This window comes from Megascapheus bottae, chromosome 3 (genome assembly GCF_031878675.1).
Source record: "Megascapheus bottae isolate mThoBot1 chromosome 3, mThoBot2.hap1, whole genome shotgun sequence".
Taxonomy (NCBI): domain Eukaryota; kingdom Metazoa; phylum Chordata; class Mammalia; order Rodentia; family Geomyidae; genus Megascapheus; species Megascapheus bottae.
The window spans coordinates 86,866,904-86,887,554 of NC_143511.1; the positions used below are offsets into that span (position 1 = coordinate 86,866,904).

Here is a 20,651-nt window from a genome sequence, read left to right on the forward strand (position 1 = left end):
CCCCCGCCGCCACCGCAGCGTCCTCACCCGTCGAACGGGACGATGCCGGCCAGGACCGGGGGGCGCGCAGGCCTCGGCCTTTCCCACGCTCTGGCCCTGCCTGGCAGGCTGCGCGCCTGCGCAACGCCGCAGCCCTCCTCCCCCGCCCCCCACCCAGACTGCACCGCGCGTCCCTCCGGCCCCGGCTAGTCGAGTGTCGATCGGTGGACAGTGCGGAGAGCCGATCGTGGAGCGCATCGCCCGCACCCGCCATCCTTCCAGGCGGTCCCTGGCTCACCCGGAGCCGGGAACGACTGTGGGGGACCCCGAGAGTAAGTGTGGAGCGCTGGGGTCGCAAGTCCAGCCGGGCCGCGCCTGGCGTCCGGGTCCTGGCGGGCGGGGGGAGGGCCGGGCCTGCGGCGGGGCGGGGGCCGCCCAGGAGGCCTCGGGACCGGCGGAGCCCGGGCGGCCGCGGGCGGAGGCCGGGCTGTGGACGGCGGGGCGGGGCCCCGGGGCCGGCGGGGCGGGGCGGGGCCCCGGGGCCGGCGGGGCGGGGCGGGCCTGGGGGTCCCCGCGGCGTGGGGACGCGCTGCCCACACGCCCGGAGCCCTCACCCGGCCGGGGAGGGGGCCCGGCTCCCGCGGCTGCCGCCCCCGCCCTCCCTCCTCCCGCCACGGCAGCGGGGGTGGCTGGCGATGGCGGCGCTCGCCTCTTTTCCAGGGAGTCCTCGCGACGGAGATGCTGGCATGTTTGAAGCGCCCTGTCACGGTGACGGCTGACGTCAACTTGAACGCGGTGGCCCTGACGGCCGCGGGGCTGCTGAGCCGCCTGTGGCGCCTGACCTACCCTCGGGCTGTGGTGTAAGGGGCCGGCGCCCGGGCGGGGCCGGGGGCAGGAATCCTGGCCGCTGCCAGCGAGCCCGTGGCTGACCCTTCGGGCACAGGAACGGGCACAGCGCCGCCCCACCTGCCCGGGCAGTAGAGAAACCTAGGCTCATTTTCACGTTGGAGGACTGGTGTTAGCTGACGTATTCGTGAGCCTTCCCTTTGTTCATAATGCAAAGTGAATGCGCTTAACGTCCCTTTTTGCTTTACTTTTTTTATTTTTCCCCAGTCCTGGGCTTGAGCTCAGGGCCTGAGCACTGTCCTTGGACTTTCTCAAGGCTAGAGCTCTACCACTTGAGCCTCAGCACCACTTCCAGCTTTTTCTATGTATGTGGTACTGAGGAATCAAACGCTAGTCTTCATGCATGCTAGGCAAGCACTCTACCACTAGGCCAAACTCCCGGCCCCTTGCTTTACTTTTCTTTCTCACTCCTTCACACACACACACACATTTTTGTTGTTGGGTTTTTTTTTGCGGGGGTGGAGAACTCAATTTTTGCTCAAAGCTACCACTTGAAACCACTTTTGGTTTTCTGGTAGTTGGAGATGAGAGTCTCACAGGTTTTCTTACCCACACTGGCTTTGATCTGTGGTCCTCAGATCTCAGCCTCATGAGTAACTAGGATTACAGATGTGAGCCACCAGAGCCTAACCTCAGATAATGAATCTTAAGAACGAAAGTCACCTAATCACAGTGGTGCTGAAGCTCCTGAGTGTCATCCTAGTTCCCTATTGTCTGAAAACACCTCAGGGCAGTTGCTTCCTTGGTGTCTCCCTTTCATACCTGCAGCAATTTCTGGGGACATGGACTCTGAGTCCAGGGCATTAACATAGATGTATGCTGTTGGCCGGGAGGATGAGAAATGGGAAAGACCATGACCTAAGTCATACATGCCTCAAAAACTAGGGATAGAGCAGGTATCAGCAGCTCATACCTGTAATCCTAGCTACTCAGGAGGCTGACAAATGAGGATCTCACTTCAAAAGCCAGCCCAGGCAAGAAAATCTGCAAGACTCTTATCTCTAAATAACCACCCTAAAGCAGGAAATGGAGCTATGGCTCCAGTGGTAGAACACTATCCTTGAGCCTAAAAGCTTAAGGATGATGACCAGGCACACAGTTCAAGCCCCAGGACAGGCACAAAAAAAAAAAAAAAAAAAAAAGCTTCCTCTCCTCCCCCCAAAAAGCCAAGGGATAGAGATGGGATCTGTATGGGTAGGCCAGGCATTCTGACTGCTGGTAGAGGTCTGCCCTGTCCCAGCCCCTGGATTAGGTGATAACAATGCATGCCACTTGGAAGCCTGGGTTTGTAAAAAGGATTTCCACTCAGGCTAGGGAGGAGTTGGGCTGAGAGCACTTTCCTAGCAGGGCTCATGCCGTGAATTTGCTCCCCCCGCGCACTAAAGTTAGAATTGAATATAATATGGTTTAACGTTTTTATTCCAGTTTTGATGAGGTGTATTACGGGGTGTTCATCTCTCTCTACATGAAACGGACTTTCTTCTTCGACAACAGCGGGCCGCCATTCGGCCACATGCTGCTGGCCTTGGGAGGTAGGATCTGCTAGCAGCTAGTGAGAGCAGCAGCCATTGTCTTTCAGTTTGAATATATTTAAAATTTGAATGAGAGCCGGGAGTGTGGCCTAGTGGTAGAGTTCTTGCCTAGCATGCACAAAGACCAGGGTTCGATTCCTCGGTACCACATACATAGAAAAAAAAGCCAGAACTGGTGCTGAGGCTCAAGTGGTAGAGCACTAGCCTTGAGAAAGTTCAAGGACAGTGCTCACAGGCCCTAAGTTCAAACCCAGGACTGGCAAAAAAATTTTTAAAAAAGAAACTTAAATGAGCTGATGGCTTACGCCTGCAGGAGGCTTAGATCTGAGGATCTGTGTTCAAAGCCAGCTGGGGCAAGAAATCTCTAATCACTGGAAAACTAGAAGTGGAGTTGTGGGTCTACCACTGGCCTGGAGTAAAAAAAAAAAAAAGCAGGTAGCCATGCGTGGTGGCTCATGCCTGTAATTCAAGCTACTCTGGAGGCTGAGATCTGAGGATCTTGGGCACTAAAATGTCTGTGAGGCTCTTCTCTCCAATTGACCACCAGAAAACCAGAAGTGCAAAGGGTAGGGCAGTAGCCTTGAGCTGAAGAGTTCAAGGACAATGCCCAGGCTCAGAGTTCAAGTCCCATGACTGACAAAAAAAGGGCAGGGAGAGCGCCCAGAAGTTCATGCTATAGTACTGGCACAATCCAAAACAAAAAGCTTAGCAAAATTCTCAAGGGCAGAAGTCATGCTTTATGTATTTACCTTATTTCTTTGCTGCCTACCACATACTCCAGACATTCACTTTTCTGTTTTAGGCTATTTAGGAGGATTTGATGGCAATTTTTTGTGGAACCGTATTGGAGAAGGTAAGGTAATATTTTTTCATGTGTGTTTTCCTTATTAGTATACACAGGTAATGGAGAGGTGGTGACTTACGGATTAGCAGTTAAATTATTAATATGGGTTCATGGTATGATTAAGTGATAAGTCTGATAAAAGTCTTAGTGTTTAGTTACCATAGTAAATTTATTTCTAAATTTTAGTATATGTATCTTGTTTCATTTAATTCTGTTGTAAGTATGCTACACATATGCTGCCACAAGTTTGGGTTTTTTTTTTTCCAGTCTTGGGCCTTGAACTCAGGGCCTGAGAACTGTCTTTGGGCTTTCTCAAGGTTAGAGCTCTACCACTTGAGCCACAGCACTACTTTTTTCTATGTATATGATACCGAGGAATCGATCCAGGGTCTTCGTGCATGCTAGGCAAACTCCCACTAGGCTAAACTCCCAGCCCGCCACAAGTGTGATAAAAGTAGTAAACATTAATGTTCTTAGTCATATTTAATTTCCTGTGCTTGAGATAATCTGGTTCCTTGACTATAAAACAGTCAAGCTGGGTGCTGGTGACTTACGCCTGTAATCCTAGCTATTCAAGAGGCTGAGCTCTGAGAATCACAGTTCAAAGCCAGCCTGGGCAGGAAAGTCTGTGAGATTCTTATCTCCATTGAATCACCAGAAAACTGGAAGTGGAGCTGTGGCTCTAAGTAGAAGAGCCCTAGCCTTGAGCAAAAGAGCTCAGCTGAGAACCATGCTCAGGCCCTGATTTCAAGCCCCTCAACTGAAAAAAGGAAAAATCTGCTGACACGTGGCTCATGCATGCAATCCTAGCTACTCAGAAGGCTGAGATCTGAGGATCAAGGTTCAAAGTCATCCCAGGCACAAAAGGACCTGAGACTCTTATCTCCAACTAACCTCTAGAAAACAGGAAGTGGGGCTTGGCTCAAGGGTAGGGTGATAGCCTTGAGCTGAAGAGCTCAGGGACAGTGCCCAGGCCCAGAGTTCAAACTCAATGCCCCCTCACCCCCCAAAAAAAAATCCACAAGGAACTTAAAGCGGTTATGAATCCCTCACCCTGGTTTGCACAGCCAGATGCTAATGCGCTCTTTTGCACGAGCCCCACCAAGAAGTTGCCGGCCCTCGGCTCACTGCACCATTTCCTCCGCAGAGTACCCCAGCAACGTGCCCGTGTGGTCCTTACGCCTGCTGCCCGCGCTTGCGGGGGCGCTGTCCGTCCCCATGGCCTACCAGATAGTGGCTGAGCTCCGCTTTTCCCACTGTGCTGCCACGGGAGCTGCCCTGCTGGTGCTGATCGGTAAGCTCAGACCCCTGCTTCCCTGCGCGCCTCTCAGGGCTTCGTCCTGGTTCAGTGTGTGCTGAAGAGGGCCTCCCTCTTCCCTTCCTCCCCCGCCCCCCTCCCCAAAGCACATTGAGAGAACCTGCGTCCAGGCTGCTCCCTTGGCAGAAGGTTGTTGGGCTGTGGTCCCACCTATCCCTCATGGAGATGCAGCTGACGGAAGGCAGGGGCAGAGGTGCCAGGCAGTGCCTTGGGCACATTCTGCCACTGGCATCTCCGCCTCCACCCAGATTTGCTTCGGCCCAGAGCCCCTCCTTCCACTGCCCTGGTAGGTTGAGATGGACTCATGAGGCTTATGTACAGACGAGATGAATGCAGTTGAGAAGAGAAAATAAAGAGATACCTGGAAGCTGGGTGCAGTGGCTCACGCCTGTAATCCTAGCTGCTCAGGAGGCTGAGATCTGAGGATCGTGGTTCAAAGCCAACCCGGGCACAGAAGTCCACAGAAGTCCGTGAGACTCTTATCTCTAGTTAACCACCAGAAAACTGGAATGGCGCTGTGGCTCAAGGGGTAGAGCACTAACCTTGAGCTGAGGAGCTCAGAGACAGCACCCAGGCCCCAGGTTCAATCCCCATGACCACCCCCCCCCCTCCAAAAAAAAAGGAAGAAAAGAGAGGAAGCCAGGTAGCAGTAGCTCCTACCTGTAATCCTAGCAACTCTGAGATCTGAGGATTTCAGTTCAGAGCCAAACCTGGGCAGGAAAGTTTGTGAGATTCTTTATCTCCAGCTAACTAACAAAAAGCTGGAAGTGGAACTATGGCTCAAATGGTAGAGCACTAGCTTTGAGCAAGAAAGCCCAGGGACAATGCCCAGCCCTTGAGGACCAGCACCAAAACAGGAAGAGGAAGTGAAGAGAACGTCTTGGGTGATGTCTGGGAGCCAGGTCTTGGGCCTCTGCATTGGGTCTGTGAAGGAGAAGAAAGGCTCGGGAAAGCCTGGCAAGCTGCCCTGAGCACACAGTGCAAAATCACCCAGACCTCCCGTATCCCCTCCTGCCCTGCCAGCCGCTCACCCCACCTGGGACCTGTAGAATGCTGTTAGTCTCCGTTGAGTGCATGACCTCTCCCCACAGCTGACATTCTCTAGTTGTGTTTTCAACCAGCTGTGGCTCTCAAATAATCAAAGACATAAAAGCACTAGGACTGGGAATGTAGCTAAGCAGTAGTCTAGCGTGTGTGAGGCCCTGGGTTCCGTACTCAGCACTGAGTATGATACAGATAGCAGGTTGGGTTTTGTTTGTTTGTTAGTCGTTTTGGTCAATCCTGGGGCTTGAACAAAAAGCTCAAGGCTAGTGCTCTACCACTTGAGCCACAGCACCACTTCTGGCTTTTTCTGGTACTGAAGAATCAAACTTAGGGTTTCATGCGCGCTAGGCAAGCTCTCTACCACTAAGCCATATTCCCAGCCCCCTTCTCATTATTTTTTTATTTTTTGTTGTTGTTTTTTTGTCTGATACTAGTACTTAAACTTGGTATCTGACACTTTTGCATATTGACTGGTGCACTACTACCTAAGCTATGCCTCCAACCCGCAAGTGAAAACTCTTGCAATATATTAGATGTTGTAAGTAACCTAGAGATGGCATGGCCAGGTTCTATGCAAGTCCTGCAGCATTTCTTGTGAGAGCCACAAGCTCTATGACCTTAGGTTCTCTTGGAGATGCTGGGCACGGGCTCCCCTGGGCACACAGGCTCAGGGCCTTTGAGTGAGCCTGAGTTTGCCCTTACACTTGCCTGCGCTGCCTTCCCTCATGCATTCTCCCATCTCTTAACAGAGAACGCCTTGATCACGCAGGCCCGGCTCATGCTCATGGAGTCTTTGCTAATATTCTTTAACCTGTTGTCTGTATTATCCTACCTGAAGTTCTTCAACTGCCAGACACACAGGTATGTAAGAGGACGGGCACAACTTTCCTTGTCCAGGTAGAAAAGACTGCTGATCCCTTTTCACTGGAGTAATTGGAGATAAAATCCTCACAGACTTTTCTGTCTGAACTGGCATTGAGCTACAGTCCTCAGATCTCAGCCACTGGTGCCTGGCCTTTTAGTTGGGAAGTTGCTTGCTAAATGCCTTCAGGCCACTTAACATTTAGGGGGTTAGCTCTTGATCCTCGATATCATAAACACATCCTCATTTTTCCACAACTTTGTCCCACTGAAAACTTTTTTTCTTAGCAGAAAAGAAATGGGTATCATGCTGGGTGCTGGTGGTTCACACCTGCAATTAGCTACTCGGGCTAAGATCTGAGAATTGCACTTCAGAGCTAGCTGGGACAAGAAAGTCCATGAGACTTCTTATCACCAGTAGCTTTAAGCAAAAAAGCTCGGGGACAGTGCCCAGGCCCTGAGTTCAAACCCCATGGCTGACAAAAAGAAAAATTCTAAAAGTAGAGGGGTGGGCTCCTCTTACTGTGTGGCTCATAGTAGGACTGGCCACAGAAGTGTGACCTGCTTTGGTGTGTAGCGCTGAGTCACCATCGCTGTCTTTCTGCTCTGTCCTGCTGTTTCATTGCAGTCCCTTTTCCTTGTGCTGGTGGTTTTGGCTGATACTGACCGGCGTGGCGTGTTCCTGTGCTGTGGGGTGAGTGGGAGTCTGTCCTGGCCAGGGCCTCCTGCCTTGTGTTGTCTTGTCTCTCTCAGCAAACCTTCTGTCCGCCTTGTGTTTTCAGCATTAAATACATGGGCATTTTCACATACTTGCTGGTGCTTGGCGTGGCAGCAGTCCATACCTGGCAGCTGATTGGAGACCAGACTTTGACAAGTGTATGTGCTAATGCCTTTATCTCAGGCCAGATAGCAAAAGTGAGAGCAGGGAGGGAAGGGGCTGTCCCAGGGAATAGTGGGTACAGAGACCCGAGCCCTCCTAGCTTCAGAACCCTGCGCAAGTACCTTGGCTGGGGGGCAGGGGGTCTGTCGCTGGGGTCTCCTGAGTCTGTGGGGTCTGGGAAGTGACCACCCATCCTCCCGCAGGTCTGTGTCTTCTGTCACCTGCTCGCCAGGGCGGTGGCTCTGCTGGTCATCCCTGTGGTCCTGTACTTGCTCTTCTTCTATGTGCACCTCCTGCTGCTCTACCGCTCAGGGCCCCATGACCAGATCATGTCCAGTGCCTTCCAAGCCAGCCTGGAGGTGAGGACTGCAAGGCCAAGGCTGTCGGCCCCGGGCTTCCTCTCTGACCGGCATCATGAGAGTTCACTGGACAGAGGAAAGCAAGCGGACTTCTGAATATGCTGGTGCTGTGGAAGTAAACAAAGGGGCTGGCTCTGAGTCAGGCTGACCTGCACGAACGCAGTTGGAAGTAAAGTGCTGTCCAGTAGCTGTGATCCTAGCTACTGAGGAGGTTGAGATCTAAGGATAGCAGTCAAAGCCAGTCTAAGGCAGAAAAGGCATGAGGCTCTCATCTCCAGTTAACCAGCATAAAAGCTGGAAGTGGAGGGGCGGCTCAAGAGGTAGAATACCAGCCTTGAGCAAAAAAGCTAAAGGACAGCCTGCAGCTCCAAGTTCAAATGTAAGAACCGGCACCAAAAGAGAAAGTAGAGCCCTGTAGCTCCAAAGGCCTTGCAGACGGACTCAGGTCCGCCTCTTGCGCCTCCTAAGGGCACATGCTTGCAGGGTGGACATCCCTCCTCAGGCAGTCCGAGTCCATGAGGCTCCAGTCTCCAGTAGGAGATTGAGAGCCAGCGGGACGCTCTGTCTTGGGTTTAGGCATATAACTGAACTCTTGCTTCCATTCCTGTCAGGTGTGCTGGGTGTGGGAGGGCAAGAACACGGCTGCCAGAAGGCCGCTCATATTCTGACTCTGTCAGCGGCCAGTTCTGTGTTGCTTGGGCTAGCTCGACTTTCCCATGTCTTGCACGCAGTGATTGCTCACCTCAGTCTGTAAGAAATGAAGTGGGGTGCGCAGGGAAGAGCCAGCTCAGTGCCACCGGGCACCTCACTCAGAAGGAGCCTCACATGTGCAGGAGGATGGGGCTGTGTGACGTGCGTGGGTGTGACACGTGCGGGTGTGACATGGAGCATGCCCCTGTTTAGTAACGGCCCCCTCTGTGGAGTGGAGGGAGGTGCAGTGCTTACCTGTGGCCGTCTCTGTTTGTCTTAGGGAGGGCTGGCCCGAATCACACAAGGCCAGCCCCTGGAGGTGGCCTTTGGTTCCCAGGTCACCCTGAAGAATGTCCTTGGCAAACCCTTGCCCTGCTGGCTTCACTCTCACCAGAGCACCTACCCCGTGATGTAAGGAAAGTGGCCGTTTGACCTTTGACCTGCAGATGAGAAACTATTCTGGATTTTTTTCCCCCAAAGTTTAGCTTAGGTTAGCAGCTCTCATGTTGTGTAAGTTTGAAAACAAAGGCAGCTGAGCCATCGGGTCCCCAAGTTTGGGTGCCTGGGTGGGAGTGATGAGGGCAGGCACACAGCTGTTGCGTCCCCTCCTGGGTCGACCTAGCACAAGTGCCGCTCAGCTCCAGGCAGAGACTGCTGTGCCTCAGTTTCCCCCAGTGCCCTCGCAAGGTGCTTCCTCCTGAAGTCTGCCCTCCACGGGAACCCAGGTGGTCTGGGGAGATGGCTGGGGGCCCTCGGCTGAGTGCCTCACAACCATTGTCAACTCCTCACAGGTATGAGAATGGCCGGGGCAGCTCCCACCAACAGCAGGTCACCTGCTACCCCTTCAAAGACGTCAACAACTGGTGGATTGTGAAGGACCCTGCGCGGTGAGTGTGGGTCCTGGGACTCAGCCCAGCCAGGTGGCCCTGGGCCCCAGCCCTGAGCTCTGGGCCTCCCCCATGAGAGCCCTGGCAGCATCCAACAGCCGGCGTCTTCCCAGGCATCCGCTGGTAGTGGGCAGCCCTCCGCGGCCGGTGCGGCACGGGGACGTGGTGCAGCTGGTCCACGGCATGACCACCCGCTTCCTCAACACGTGAGTACGCCCGCCGCCACCGCCGCTCACCAGTGCCAGTAAGACCTCGCACATTCCAGAATATGAGCCAAGGTGCCTTTGGGACAGACAGGTGGGCAAAGGCCTCTCTATTGAGAGTGAACCATGCGTGGTCTTCCACACGGGGCACTTGCCTAAAAGGTCAGTGAGTTCGAGACAGACCTCAGGTAGAAAAGGTTCCCAGGCCCGGCCCCTGGGCCTGCCTTGATTTCCCCAGGCATTGGCATGGTACCTGGGCCTCTGGGAAGGCTGTCCTCATGGCTTCCTCATGCCATCCCCACTCCTGGGGGGCCTCAGTCCTCTGCGGGGTGGGGAGCCTGGAGCTTGGCTTCTACTAGCACACTTAACAACTGTGAGGGCCACCCCATGCCCTGTGGCCTGGCTCTCCCCGCAAAGTCTGTTGGGCACAACACCAACATTCCCCCTCTCCATCCACTCATGCTCCAGCAGGGAATCCGTTGTCACCTCCTGATCCTCTCACTCTTCCTCTCCTCTGCTTCCTCCTTTCTCTTCTTCTTCCCTTTCTCTTCCACTACTTTCCTTCTCTTCCAGTCCTTTCTTCCTCTTCCTCTTCTTTCTTCCCTTCCTCCTCCTCCTCCTCCTCCTCCTCCTCCTCTTCCCTTTCCTCCTCCTCCTCCTCCTCCTCTGTTCACACCTGCAGCTGTGGTTCCAGCCTCCCGTCTCTATCTCACTCCCGAGGCACCTGGCACAGTAGTCCCTGGAGGCTGAGCAGTTGGATGGCATTGGGGCCTGCAGCACTCAGTCTGTCCTCCCTTCCTCCCCTGGCTGTCCCCTGCTGTCCTGCTCTACACCTGCCCATCAGCTGGCAGGAGCGTGGCCCCTGGACTCTCACGCTGGCTTCCCAGAGTTCTTGCGTGTCCATCTTGCCCAGGTGTCCGCATATCACAAGGTGTGGTGGGATGCTGCCCCCCCCCCCGCTTCCCTCCCCCCACCCTTGCCCTGCTGGTGCCCTGTCCACAGTGCAGGCTGCTTTCTGAGTGCTGAGTCTGCGCACCTCTGGCCTCCAGCTCCTGAAGGCTGAGCTTCAATCTACGGAGGGCACCCTGCACTCCCAACATGGAGCCTTCCCGTGTCTAGCCAGCTTCATCCCACAGGGCAGGGTGACAGGGCAGGATTCCCAGATCAAGAAAACAGCCTGTGGCAGCCAGTCCTGAGCTGTAACCCCAGCAGCCACTTGACACTTGATGAGAGGCGCCTGCCTCTGTGCAGCCTCTGCAGAGCATGGCGGCACAGTCTCCGCCTCCTCCCTCGAGGCTGAGAGGCAGGGTGCGCCCTCCTAAACGCAGCAGGCCCCTCTGGTTTCCAGGCACGACGTGGCGGCCCCGCTGAGCCCCCACTCCCAGGAGGTTTCCTGCTACATGGACTACAATGTTTCCATGCCGGCTCAGAACCTCTGGAGGCTGGTAAGTTCCACAGGGGTGCCATGCTCGGTGCCAGCCCATACCCAGGGGCACAGCTGACAGCCAGTACACATTCCAGACCCCCACGCCCTGCCCTTGATCAGGGCAAATGGATTGAGCAGCTTGCACACGTCTGTGCTTGGACATCCCCCTTTGCAGAATGTGGCTTGGCAGGGGGTCCTGGGGCTCTGCCAGCTGAAGGGGCCTGGCTGCTCCCTGTGACCCGGACCCCAGGGCCATGTGCCCTCCAGGCCCTGCTGCCCAAGGGAGGTGCCTCTTGAGGGTGATGGTGTGAGCCATCCATGCGCACCTCGTCCCCATCGCCGCCCTCTGAGTGACGAGGCCTGCTGGGGAGGTCAGTGCAGAAAGTGATCTGGTGACTCCTGGGACCTGAGCGCTGAGTAGCCCAGGGGGCCATTCTGTGGTCACTTCTGGGGCTGAGGGCAGCTTCTGGACAGCCCTGCTCTGGGTTTGTTTTAGATTTTGGTTTTTGATGCTGGTCCTGGGCTTCCACCCTTAAATGTTCACTTAATTTTTTTTAATTTGTGGTGGTTAATTGGAGAGCCTCACAGACTTTCCTGCCTAGGCTGGCTTCAAACTGCAGTCTTCAGAACTCACCCTCCTGAATAGCTAGGATTTCAAGTATGAGCCATTGGTGCCCAGCTTTAGTTTGATATTTGTTTATTGGCCAGTCCTGGGACTTGAACTCTGGGCCTGGGCACTGTTCCTGAGCTCTTTCAGCTCAAGGCTACCGCCTTACCCCTTGAACCAGAGTGCCACTTCCGGTTTTCTGGTGGTTAATTGGAGATAAGAGTCCCACAGGTCTTTAGTGCCCTGTCTGAACCTCGATCCTCAGATCTCATCTCAGCCTCCTGAGTAGCTAGGATTACAGGCATGAGCCACAGCTCCCGGCTACTTCCAGCTTTTTCTGTGTGTATGGTACCAAGGAATCAAACCTAGGGCTCCATGTATGCTAGGCGAGCACTCTCTATCACTAGGCTGCACTCCCCGCTTGTGTTTTGTTGTTGTTGTTTGGTTTTTTGGTTGGTCATAGGACTTAAATTCTGGGCCTGGGCATTGTCCCTGAGCTCTTTAGGTCAAGGCTACTGCCCCAACCCTTGAGCCACAGGGCCACTTCCAGTGCTTATGGGAGATATGAGTCTCATGGACTTTTTTGTGCCTGGGCTGGCTTTGAACCTTGATTCTCAGATCGCAGCCTCCTGAGTAGGATTATAGGTGTGAGCCACCACACCTGGCAGGGCCCGTGTCTTTTAGACTTTTTTACGTGCATGGTGCTGCAGATCAAGCCCAAGGCCTTGGCATGCTGGGCCAGCCCTCCACTCTTGAGCCCGATGCATGCTGACAGGATCTGCTTCCGCAGGACATTGTGAACAGAGAGTCAGACAGGGACGTGTGGAAGACCATCCTGTCAGAGGTTCGCTTTGTGCATGTGAACACGTCTGCCATCCTGAAGGTAAAGGGAGCTGCTGTCTCACCAGCTTCTCTGGGCTGTGGACCTGCTTGGCCGTTCCTGGGCTCTTCGGGTGGGAAAAGCAGCTAGCCAGCAGGGCACTTGACAAACGCAAGGCACCACGCTCGACTGAACACCCAGGTGGGGCTGGGGGTTCTGAAACTTGTAAGGACCTTTAACATGAAAGCCCCTTAAGGGGCCCTGATGGCTCATGCCTGTCATCCCAGCTACTCAGGGAGCTGAGATTTGACACTCACAGTCCAAAGGCAGCCCAGGCGGAAAGGCTGAGACTCATCTGTAATTAACTGTGGTCAAAGCCCGAAGTGAGCTGTGTCTCCACTCGTAGAAAGCTAGCGTGAGCACAAAAGCTCAGAGACGGTGCTGGCTCCGAGTTCAAGTCCTAGGACTCCCCCTTGGTAGGGAAAGGGAAGGTCTTCCCTTGGCCCAGCTGCATTGGAGCCCAGGCTTTCTTTTATGCCCACTACCATCATCCCTTGCATTTGCCAGCTGAGTGGGGCTCACCTCCCCGACTGGGGGTTTCGGCAGCTGGAGGTCGTCGGGGAGAAGCTCTCCCGAGGCCACCACGAGAGCCTGGTGTGGACGGTGGAAGAGCATCGGTACGGCAAAAGTAAGTCGGCCCCCGCTCCCCTGCGTGGGAACCTGTGTGCAGCCCACGGTGACAACGGCGTGTGGAGCTGGCGCAAAGCAGGCACTCGGGGGCTTGCCGACGATGGCCTAGGGCAGCTGGATGGGGCAGCGTGGGTCGTGGAGTGACACAGAGTGATGTGTGCGCCTGTGGGCTGTCACAGTGGACAGACAGGGTAGCGAGCCTGGCTCTGCCTGACTCCCTGTGCGCCGTCTTTGCAGGCCAGGAACAACATGAGCGGGAGCTGGAGCTGCACTCTCCCACCCACGTGGACACCAGCAGGAACCTCAGCTTCATGGCCAGATTCTCTGAACTGCAGGTGACGTGGGGAAGGGGCGCTGCGCCCGGGCTCGCCTGCGGAATGCAGGGCGCTCTCACACAGCACTGCCAGCTGGGGACCTAGGTCCTGCACGACATGACGTCAAGCCACAGGGTGGCTTCAGGCTCCGCTGAGCAGCAGAGGCAGGGCCAGGCCCCATCCTGGCAGGGCTTCGCCGGACAGGCTGAGTCCACCCCCCAGAAGCCCAGGGTGGGAGCCCAGGCCCGGCCCGGCAGTGCTCCACCTGGCTGTGTCTATCGCCTGAGCCATGCCCCAGGGCCGTGCTCCACTGTGACAAACCCACATGTGCCTGGTGGCGCCTGTCCTGTCCTGAAGCTCCGCTTTGTGTTCTGCTCCAGTGGAGGATGCTGACACTGCGAGGTGAGGACTCGGAGCACAAGTACAGCTCCACCCCACTCGAGTGGGTGACGCTGGACACCAACATTGCCTACTGGCTGCACCCCAGGACCACCGTGAGTGAGACAGCCACCAAACACCGTGTCTCCCCAGGAGAGTGCTCTTTGCATCGGTTGAGGGTAGCCATTTATAAGCCAGGGATCAGGGTTCAGAGCTGGCAGGAAAGTCCATGATGTTGTAGCTCCAATTAACAAGCAAAATGCCAGACTTAAGGCATGGCTCAAGTAGCAAGGCACCGGACAAGTGAAAAGCTGGCACTAAAGAAGAATGAATAAATCTGGGAACCGGGGGAAAGTCTCACCGGCAGAGCACAGGCTTAGTGTGAACAGGAGCCCTGGGTTCGATCCTCAGCATCTAAGTGACAAATTCTCATTTATTTGTAGTTTTTAGTCTTAATTTACAAATTAAGAAGGTTAGTAGACGGTTGCTGGTGGCTTGCACCTCTAATCCTAGCTACTCAAGAGGCTGAAATCTGAGCATTGTAGTTCAAAGCCAGCCAAGGCAAAAAAGTCCTGTTAAGTCCTCCAATTAACCAGCAAAAAGCCAGAAGTGAAAGAGGGCTCAAATGGTAGAGCACCAGCCTTGAGTCAGAAGCCAACCATGAGGGGGCCTGGAGTTTGGCTTAGTGGTAGAGTGCTTGCCTAGCACACATGAAGACCCAGGTTTGATTCCTCAGTACCACATGCATAGAAAAGGTCAGAAGTGCTGCTGAGGCTCAACTGGTAGAGGACTAGCCTTGAGAAAGCCCAAGGACAGTGCTCAGGCCCTGAGTTCAAGGCCCAGGACTGATGGTGGGGGAGGGAGCTAAGCAGGAGCACAAAGCCCTGATTCAAGCCCCAGCTCTGGCACCAAAAGAGAGAGAGAATGTGAGACTTGTCTAGAATGGGCACAAAGGGCACAGGTACCTGAAGGTTAGGGGTCAGGCGCGGGGCCCGCGGAATGTGCCTGCGTGGCGGTGTGATCGCCAGGGCAGGCTCCCTCCTGTGGACACTCCTCCATGCTTCCAGGCTCAGATCCACCTGCTGGGCAACGTGGTGATCTGGGCCTCCGCCAGCCTGGCCACGGCAGCCTACGCCCTGCTGTTCCTCTGGTACCTGCTGCGGCGGCGAAGGCGGGTCTGCGACCTCCCAGAGGGTGAGTGGCACACAGGCGCCTCCCAGCCTACCAGGGAGAAGACAGCCTCCACATAGGCAGAGGGCCTCTCCTGCCCAGAGCCACGGAGCAGAGCGGCCAGCCAGGTGGGGCAGAGTAGCTGCTGTGCAGGCAGCGCATGTCTGCAGTGGATAGGCGCACACCTTTGGAAGGACCAGCACGCAGTGCCTGGCAGGTGTCTGCAGGGCCAGTCCCTGCCACTGCTGCTCTCTACTGACTGTGGTCAGGCTGATGGTGCTTCCCCCCCCCCCCGCCCTCCCCTCAGGGAGCTGGGGCCCAGGAGAGTTCCCAGAGGAGACCAGGCTTGCTCTAGATTGGGCCCCATGTGTCCAGGCAGTGAGCCAAGGCTGCAGAGCCCCAGTGGTTGGCATGCCCAGCCAGGCTGGCCAGGACCTAGCAGAGCTCGGGGCTGTGGAGACAGAGGAGGCTGTGGATGTAGTTGCAGGGTGGACAAGATGGGGAGTATATGTTGGGGTGCCGAGCGCGTGGCCCAGGCGCTGCGCTGAGACACGCCCTCCACAGATGCCTGGCACCGCTGGGTGCTAGCCGGAGCCCTATGTGCGGGCGGCTGGGCACTCAACTACCTGCCCTTCTTCCTCATGGACAAGACGCTCTTCCTCTACCACTACCTGCCCGCGCTCACCTTCCAGATCCTCCTGCTCCCGCCTGTCCTGCAGCACATCCGTGACCACCTCTGCAGGTGCTGGGGATCATAGGGCCACTCGTGTCATGTGCAGGGTGACAGTCACAGAAGACACACTGACAGGCACCTGGCTACGAGTGGGAGGGCACAGCCACAGGCAGGAAAACGTGGCATTGGAGAGTAACCGTGGAGTACTCTGCCTAGCGGGGCCAGCGCTGGCCTGGTCCCCCCGTCTCTGAAGGGCCTTGATGTGGTCACGGCACTGGCTTGGAACCAGGTGTCTGGCATACGTGCCAAGTGGTCAGCCAGAGCCCAGTGTATCCAGACAGTGACTTAGGGAGGCATGGCGAGAACCATCTTAGCTGCTCAGTGGCCAGGATCAAGTGAGGATTGAGTTTCACTGTCAAGGCTCCAAAATAACTAGCAAAAGTGGTTGCCAAACAAGCAAGTAGTGACTGCAAGGCCCTGAGTTCAAACCCCAGTACCACCCAAAGGAAAGCACATGGCCAGCAGCAGTGCTGGACGGGGCAGGGGTGGGGTAGGGGAGGGGGTAGAGGCGAGGTGAGCCCGGCGTCCTGACCGTGCTCGGCCCTGTGGCCCGCAGGTCTCAGCTGCAGAGAAGCCTCTTCAGTGCACTGGTTGTAGCCTGGTTTTCCTCTGCGTGCCACGTGTCCAGCACACTGTGCCCCCTGACCTATGGTGACAAGTCGCTGTCCCCGGATGAGCTGCAGGCCCTTCGCTGGAAAGACAGCTGGGACATCCTGATCCGGAAGCACTAGCCACGCAGCGAGGCCGGACCAAGCTGAGGCGTGACTGTGTGACCGCTCGCTCATTAGCTGGGGGCCAGCCCTGACCCCAGGAGGCCATTCGTCTTGACACAGCACCTGGGCCTCTGGCCTGTGCCTCACTGGGCAAAGTTCATTTTTCTCCATACAAGGAGGAGCCCCTCCACGTCCTCACCCCTGCAGACCCCTGAACTCGGGAGCCAGTGGAGAAGTCAGGAGGGTTCCTGTGTACAAGCTGGCAGACGTCATGTGAGCTGGGCTGCAAGGGTCTGGTGCCCGCACAACCCCCACATGCCTTTTCTTATGGAAATAAAAGGGACACGCTGCTGGTCTTTTTGTTGTTTATGAGACAGTGAACAGAAGCCAGCCCTCAGCTGCCAGTCCGGCTAGCAATGGGCTGTGCACAACCAGAAGACAGCCTTAGCCCCTGGGAGGGGACACAATCGCTGGTGAGGCTGCGTGCTCTGGTGTGGCTGCTTGAATGGGCGGAGGCCGCTGTGTTCCTAGTTGTACTGGAGATGGTTCAGGCCCAGCCAGAACAGACCTGATGGTCCTGCCTGCTGCCCTGCCACCCAGGAGTCCCTCTCACGTGCTGCTGCTTACAAGTGCTCGTAGACCCGGGCTCCCGGCCCCTCTGGCAGGGTCGGGCTGGGGGGAATCCAAGGCTCAGGCCAGCACTTGCTAGATAGACCCCAGCCTGGCACCCACTTGAGTGCCACATCTCAGTGTGGGCTCCTAACACTGGGCCTTGCACGCCCTTGGAAGCAGTGCCTCAGGCTTGACGGTGTGGAGTTTATCCCAGCACCCCAGCAGGTCGTCCAACCCTCAGCCAGAGGAGCCGGGCCATGATGCTTGGCCCTGTGGGGATGGGTGTGCCCTTGGGAGAAAGGCTTGCTCCTAACTCCACCCGGGGCCCCAGCGGGAGGCCAGCTGCATGTTGAAGAGCTGGCCCGACCTCAGGCGGCTGTGGAGCCGCACCCAGGCCCCTCAGTGGGGCCTGCTGCTGGACTCCAGGTGTGACCGCTTGCCAGAGGCCAGCACCCCAGCGTGGTCCCCTGGCTCTGGGAAGGTCCTCTTGAAGTTGCGCCCATTGGCCCCTCCTCGGTGCCGCTTGCACAGGTCGCCATTCAGAATGTCCTGGATGTGCTGCACAATCAGGTTGATGGCGACTGCAGCAAGACAGAGGGGTGCTCAGGGGTCCCCTCCCACCACCTAGCAGGCCCTCGTCCCCCAGGGGAAAACGGCATGATGAGAGTGGGCACCAGAGGCTCACAGCTCAAGTTCCAGCTACTCAGGAGGCTGAGCTCTGTGGACCTGGCTGGAAGTCAGCCTGGGCAGAAAAGCCCATGAGGCTTTTACCCCCCCCCCCCATTAGCCAGCAAAAAGCTGGAAGCAGAGGTGCGACCTGAGGAGTAGAGGGCCAGGCTCTGAGTTCAACCCCAAGTACCAGCGCACATACACACACATCCCACAGGACAGAACAGGGCACTCAGCCTGGTTAGCACACTTTCTCCACCAGTTCAACATATCCAGTGTGTGCTGGTCGCTCACGGTGGCGGCAGCCCTGTGCCATGGCCCCTGGAGGAATTCAGGCAGGGGGTGGGAGCTCACCCATGTTGTCGACCCCCCGAGGAATGATCACATCGGCGTACTTCTTAGTCTGCAAAACAGAAGGTGTTCTCAAGAGGTGCAGGTGCAAGAGATCAAGGCCCAGGAGGCCCCGAGATGCTGGTGTCGCCGGTGTCACCAGCATGCAGAGAACAGCCTTCAGGTGGGCGCAAGCTGGGTGAGCTGTGACCTCCAAGGGTGAGACAGGAAAGCCAGGCCACCCGCAGGGGGTGACCTTAGATCTCAGCCTCCCAAGGTTACAGGTGTAGCCACCTGTGCCCGGCTTGCTTGCTGCTTTTTTAGGCAGGGTCTTACCATGGAGCCCAGGCTGGGCTGGAACTATTATCCTACCCCATCTCGCCCATGCTGGGATTAGAGGACACCGCCACATGTCACAAACATAGTCTTACGGAACGGTTACCCCCTTTTCTATGAATCTTGGTCTGTCTGCGCTGCCTTTTTATTTCTAAAAGGCACAACCCTAGCTGGGTGAGGGGTGCGGGTCTGGTACCCAACACTGGGCAAGCAGAAGCGGGTGGATCACAAGTTCCAGGCCATCCTGGGTTATCTAGTAATAGCCCATCTCCAAAACACTCAAAAAATGAGCAAAGTACTTTATCTTTACAACAGAGAAGACCCACACTTCCATTTCTCTCTCCAGACAGTGAGCTCCCCTGTGCAAGCCAGCAGCGACCTCAGAGTCTGGCCTGGGCGGCCTGGAGGCCAGGAACCACCACCAGGGCAGTGAGCAAAGCAAAGCTTCATGCCCTGGGGTGGTGCTGCTCTGTGGGTAGACACTGCACATGCTCAGGTGTGTCAGAGGAATCAGAGGGGCACTGGGAGCACGTGGGAGGCCTGCCGTGGGGCGGGAAGCAGGTGTGGTAACACTGGGGTGTGGCTGAGCAGGAGGTGGTGATTGGATGGGGGGGCAGGGTGGAGTGGCCAGGCAGTGCAGTACCGGCAGGCAGAACTCCTCGAAGGCGGGCTTGACGAAGGTGGTGTACTGCGTCAGGATCTGCTCCAGGTCCCGGCCCCGCTGCACGTCCCGCAGCACTGCAGTGACAGGAGCCGGGTGTCACGGGAGCCTCACCACCGGCCCCAGCTCCCCCAGGACGCACGCAGTCCCGCACCACCTTACCTCTACGAGACAGCCGGACATCCGAGTCCGTGTCCACGAAGAGACGCAGGTGGAACATGTCCCGGATCTCCTGGCTGTAGAACACCAAGATGCCCTCAAACAGAACCACGTCGGCAGGGTACACCACCGTGGTCTCCGGCAACCTGCCCGGGGAGTGAGCGGTGAGCCCTGCTGGTGTCCCAGGGCACACGGGCCTACGATGACAGGGGGACACCTCACCTTGAGTGGGTTACAAAATCGTAGGTGGGGACCTCCACGGTTTTGCCCTCCACGATGTTCTTCAGGGTCTTGTGCATCAGATCATTATCAAAAGCATCTGTAAAGATGGAGCAGAGCGCGGGGCTCCGGGTTACTCCAGTCCCCTGGGGCGCTGGGGCAGGGGCCCGAGCACCCTGCAGACCTCACCGCGCTGTGGCGGGGCCCCTGGCCAGGCCTGGGGACCGCGAGCTCGGGCCTCAGCTTTGCCCGGGACCCTGCAGTTGCACAGCGGCTCCCCAGGCCTTCCTCCCTGGGACAGGGAAGCGCCCGAGAGGCGCCCCCGCGGCTGACAAGTTCCTCCCAGGCCAGGGCCCTGGATCACCCTCCCCCTGGCCACGCCCGGGGCAGACTCTGCCCCCGGCCCTTTGGGCAGTGAGGTGCGGTGGGGCCCGCGGCCCGGCGGCCCGGGCGTACCCGGGTGGTCGAAGTTGTACTGTCCCTTCAGGGCCTTGGCCTTCTGCTCCGCCGTCAGCACCTTGTAGAAGCGGTCCTGGCTCAGGATGACCAGCTTGCGCTGCCGGTGGTCCACCTCGTTCTGGCCCAGCAGCTCCATGATCTTCTCGCACACCGTGGACTGCGGACAGGCGGACGGACACGGCGTGGCACCGGAGCCGCGCGCGCGGCCCCGGGGCGCGCGGCCCCCGCCGGCCCCGCAGCAGGGGGCGGCAGGCCCGGCGTCCCGCACACCCCGGCCCGGGCCCCGGAGGCGGCCGGCCTTACCTTGCCGCTCGCCGTGCCTCCGCTCACCCCGATCAGGAAGGGCCGCGGCTGCGGCCGCTCCGCCTCGGGCCCGGGGCTCTCGCAGTCGCCGCCTCCCGCCGAAGCCATGTCCAGCTCGGCCGCCCCGCAACGACCCTCGGCGGCCGCTGGGGGCGGAGGCCGCGCGCACCGCGCTTCCGGGGGTGGGGGCGGCGCATGCGCACCGGCGGAGCGAGGCGGAGGGGCGGGTCGAAGGGGGCGGAGCGACGCGGAGGAGGTGGGAGGAAGGGCAGGGCGAAGGGAGAGAGCTGGGAAAGTCCACGGAGGTCTGAGGGGGTGGGATGGAGAGGCGGGGCCAACTGAGGGGCGGGTCGATCGGTGGGGCGGGGAAGGTGGAGGGAAGGCGGAGGGGGTGGGATGGAGGAGGGGTGTGGCGTGGTGCTATGAAGGGGCGGGGCGGAGGCGGTGCGGGCGGGGCGATATGAAGGGGCGGGGCAGAGACGTTGGGGCCGTGGCGGGTGATGTGAAGGGGCGGGGCGGAGGCGGTGTGGGCGTGGTTGATGTGAAGGG

The 20,651-nt window shown here is 57.5% G+C and overlaps 2 protein-coding genes across 6 annotated transcripts; one reads left to right on the forward strand and one right to left on the reverse strand.

The window, feature by feature from the left end:
* Positions 1 to 204: 204 nt before the first annotated feature.
* Pomt1 (protein O-mannosyltransferase 1) lies at positions 205 to 16,706 on the forward strand. Of its 2 annotated transcripts, XM_090330835.1 has the most exons (20): positions 205 to 311; positions 700 to 839; positions 2,311 to 2,417; positions 3,220 to 3,270; positions 4,409 to 4,555; positions 6,373 to 6,484; positions 7,113 to 7,178; positions 7,267 to 7,360; positions 7,568 to 7,723; positions 8,694 to 8,824; positions 9,205 to 9,300; positions 9,414 to 9,506; positions 10,852 to 10,948; positions 12,327 to 12,419; positions 12,924 to 13,044; positions 13,284 to 13,381; positions 13,741 to 13,854; positions 14,806 to 14,932; positions 15,473 to 15,650; positions 16,198 to 16,706. In XM_090330835.1, exons 2-20 carry the CDS (start codon positions 718 to 720, stop codon positions 16,370 to 16,372), a joined length of 2,178 nt encoding a protein of 725 aa, XP_090186961.1. In that variant the 5' UTR covers positions 205 to 311; positions 700 to 717; the 3' UTR covers positions 16,373 to 16,706. The 2 variants fall into 2 exon arrangements, with proteins under 2 accessions (XP_090186961.1, XP_090186960.1); XM_090330834.1 differs by lacking the exon at positions 700 to 839 and having other exon boundaries at positions 277 to 311.
* Positions 16,707 to 17,271: 565 nt separating this feature from the next.
* On the reverse strand, positions 17,272 to 20,285 carry Uck1 (uridine-cytidine kinase 1). Of its 4 annotated transcripts, none has more exons than XM_090330839.1 (7): positions 20,103 to 20,281; positions 19,797 to 19,956; positions 19,344 to 19,440; positions 19,125 to 19,198; positions 18,945 to 19,039; positions 17,990 to 18,038; positions 17,272 to 17,547 (listed from the first exon to the last, which is right to left on the reverse strand). In XM_090330839.1, the coding sequence occupies exons 1-7, from the start codon at positions 20,208 to 20,210 to the stop codon at positions 17,366 to 17,368; spliced, it is 765 nt and encodes a 254-aa protein (XP_090186965.1). In that variant the 5' UTR covers positions 20,211 to 20,281; the 3' UTR covers positions 17,272 to 17,365. The 4 variants fall into 4 exon arrangements, with proteins under 4 accessions (XP_090186965.1, XP_090186964.1, XP_090186963.1 ...); XM_090330838.1 differs by having other exon boundaries at positions 19,125 to 19,267; XM_090330837.1 differs by lacking the exons at positions 17,272 to 17,547; positions 17,990 to 18,038 and having other exon boundaries at positions 18,401 to 19,039; positions 20,103 to 20,285.
* Between the last annotated feature and the right edge of the window lie 366 nt (positions 20,286 to 20,651).

Bases quoted from the DNA above. Each gene is read 5' to 3' on its own strand.
- Pomt1 (XM_090330835.1), top strand. From the start codon at position 718: ATGCTGGCATGTTTGAAGCGCCCTGTCACGGTGACGGCTGACGTCAAC. The intron at 7,361-7,567 runs GTATGTGCTAAT...ATCCTCCCGCAG, and splicing joins GAGACCAGACTTTGACAAGT to GTCTGTGTCTTCTGTCACCT. The intron at 13,045-13,283 runs GTAAGTCGGCCC...CCGTCTTTGCAG, and splicing joins AGAGCATCGGTACGGCAAAA to GCCAGGAACAACATGAGCGG.
- Uck1 (XM_090330836.1), bottom strand. From the start codon at position 20,210: ATGGCTTCGGCGGGAGGCGGCGACTGCGAGAGCCCCGGGCCCGAGGCG. The intron at 19,957-20,102 runs GTAAGGCCGGCC...GCCTGTCCGCAG, and splicing joins GAGGCACGGCGAGCGGCAAG to TCCACGGTGTGCGAGAAGAT. The intron at 19,040-19,124 runs GTAAGGTGGTGC...CTGTCACTGCAG, and splicing joins TGTCCGGCTGTCTCGTAGAG to TGCTGCGGGACGTGCAGCGG.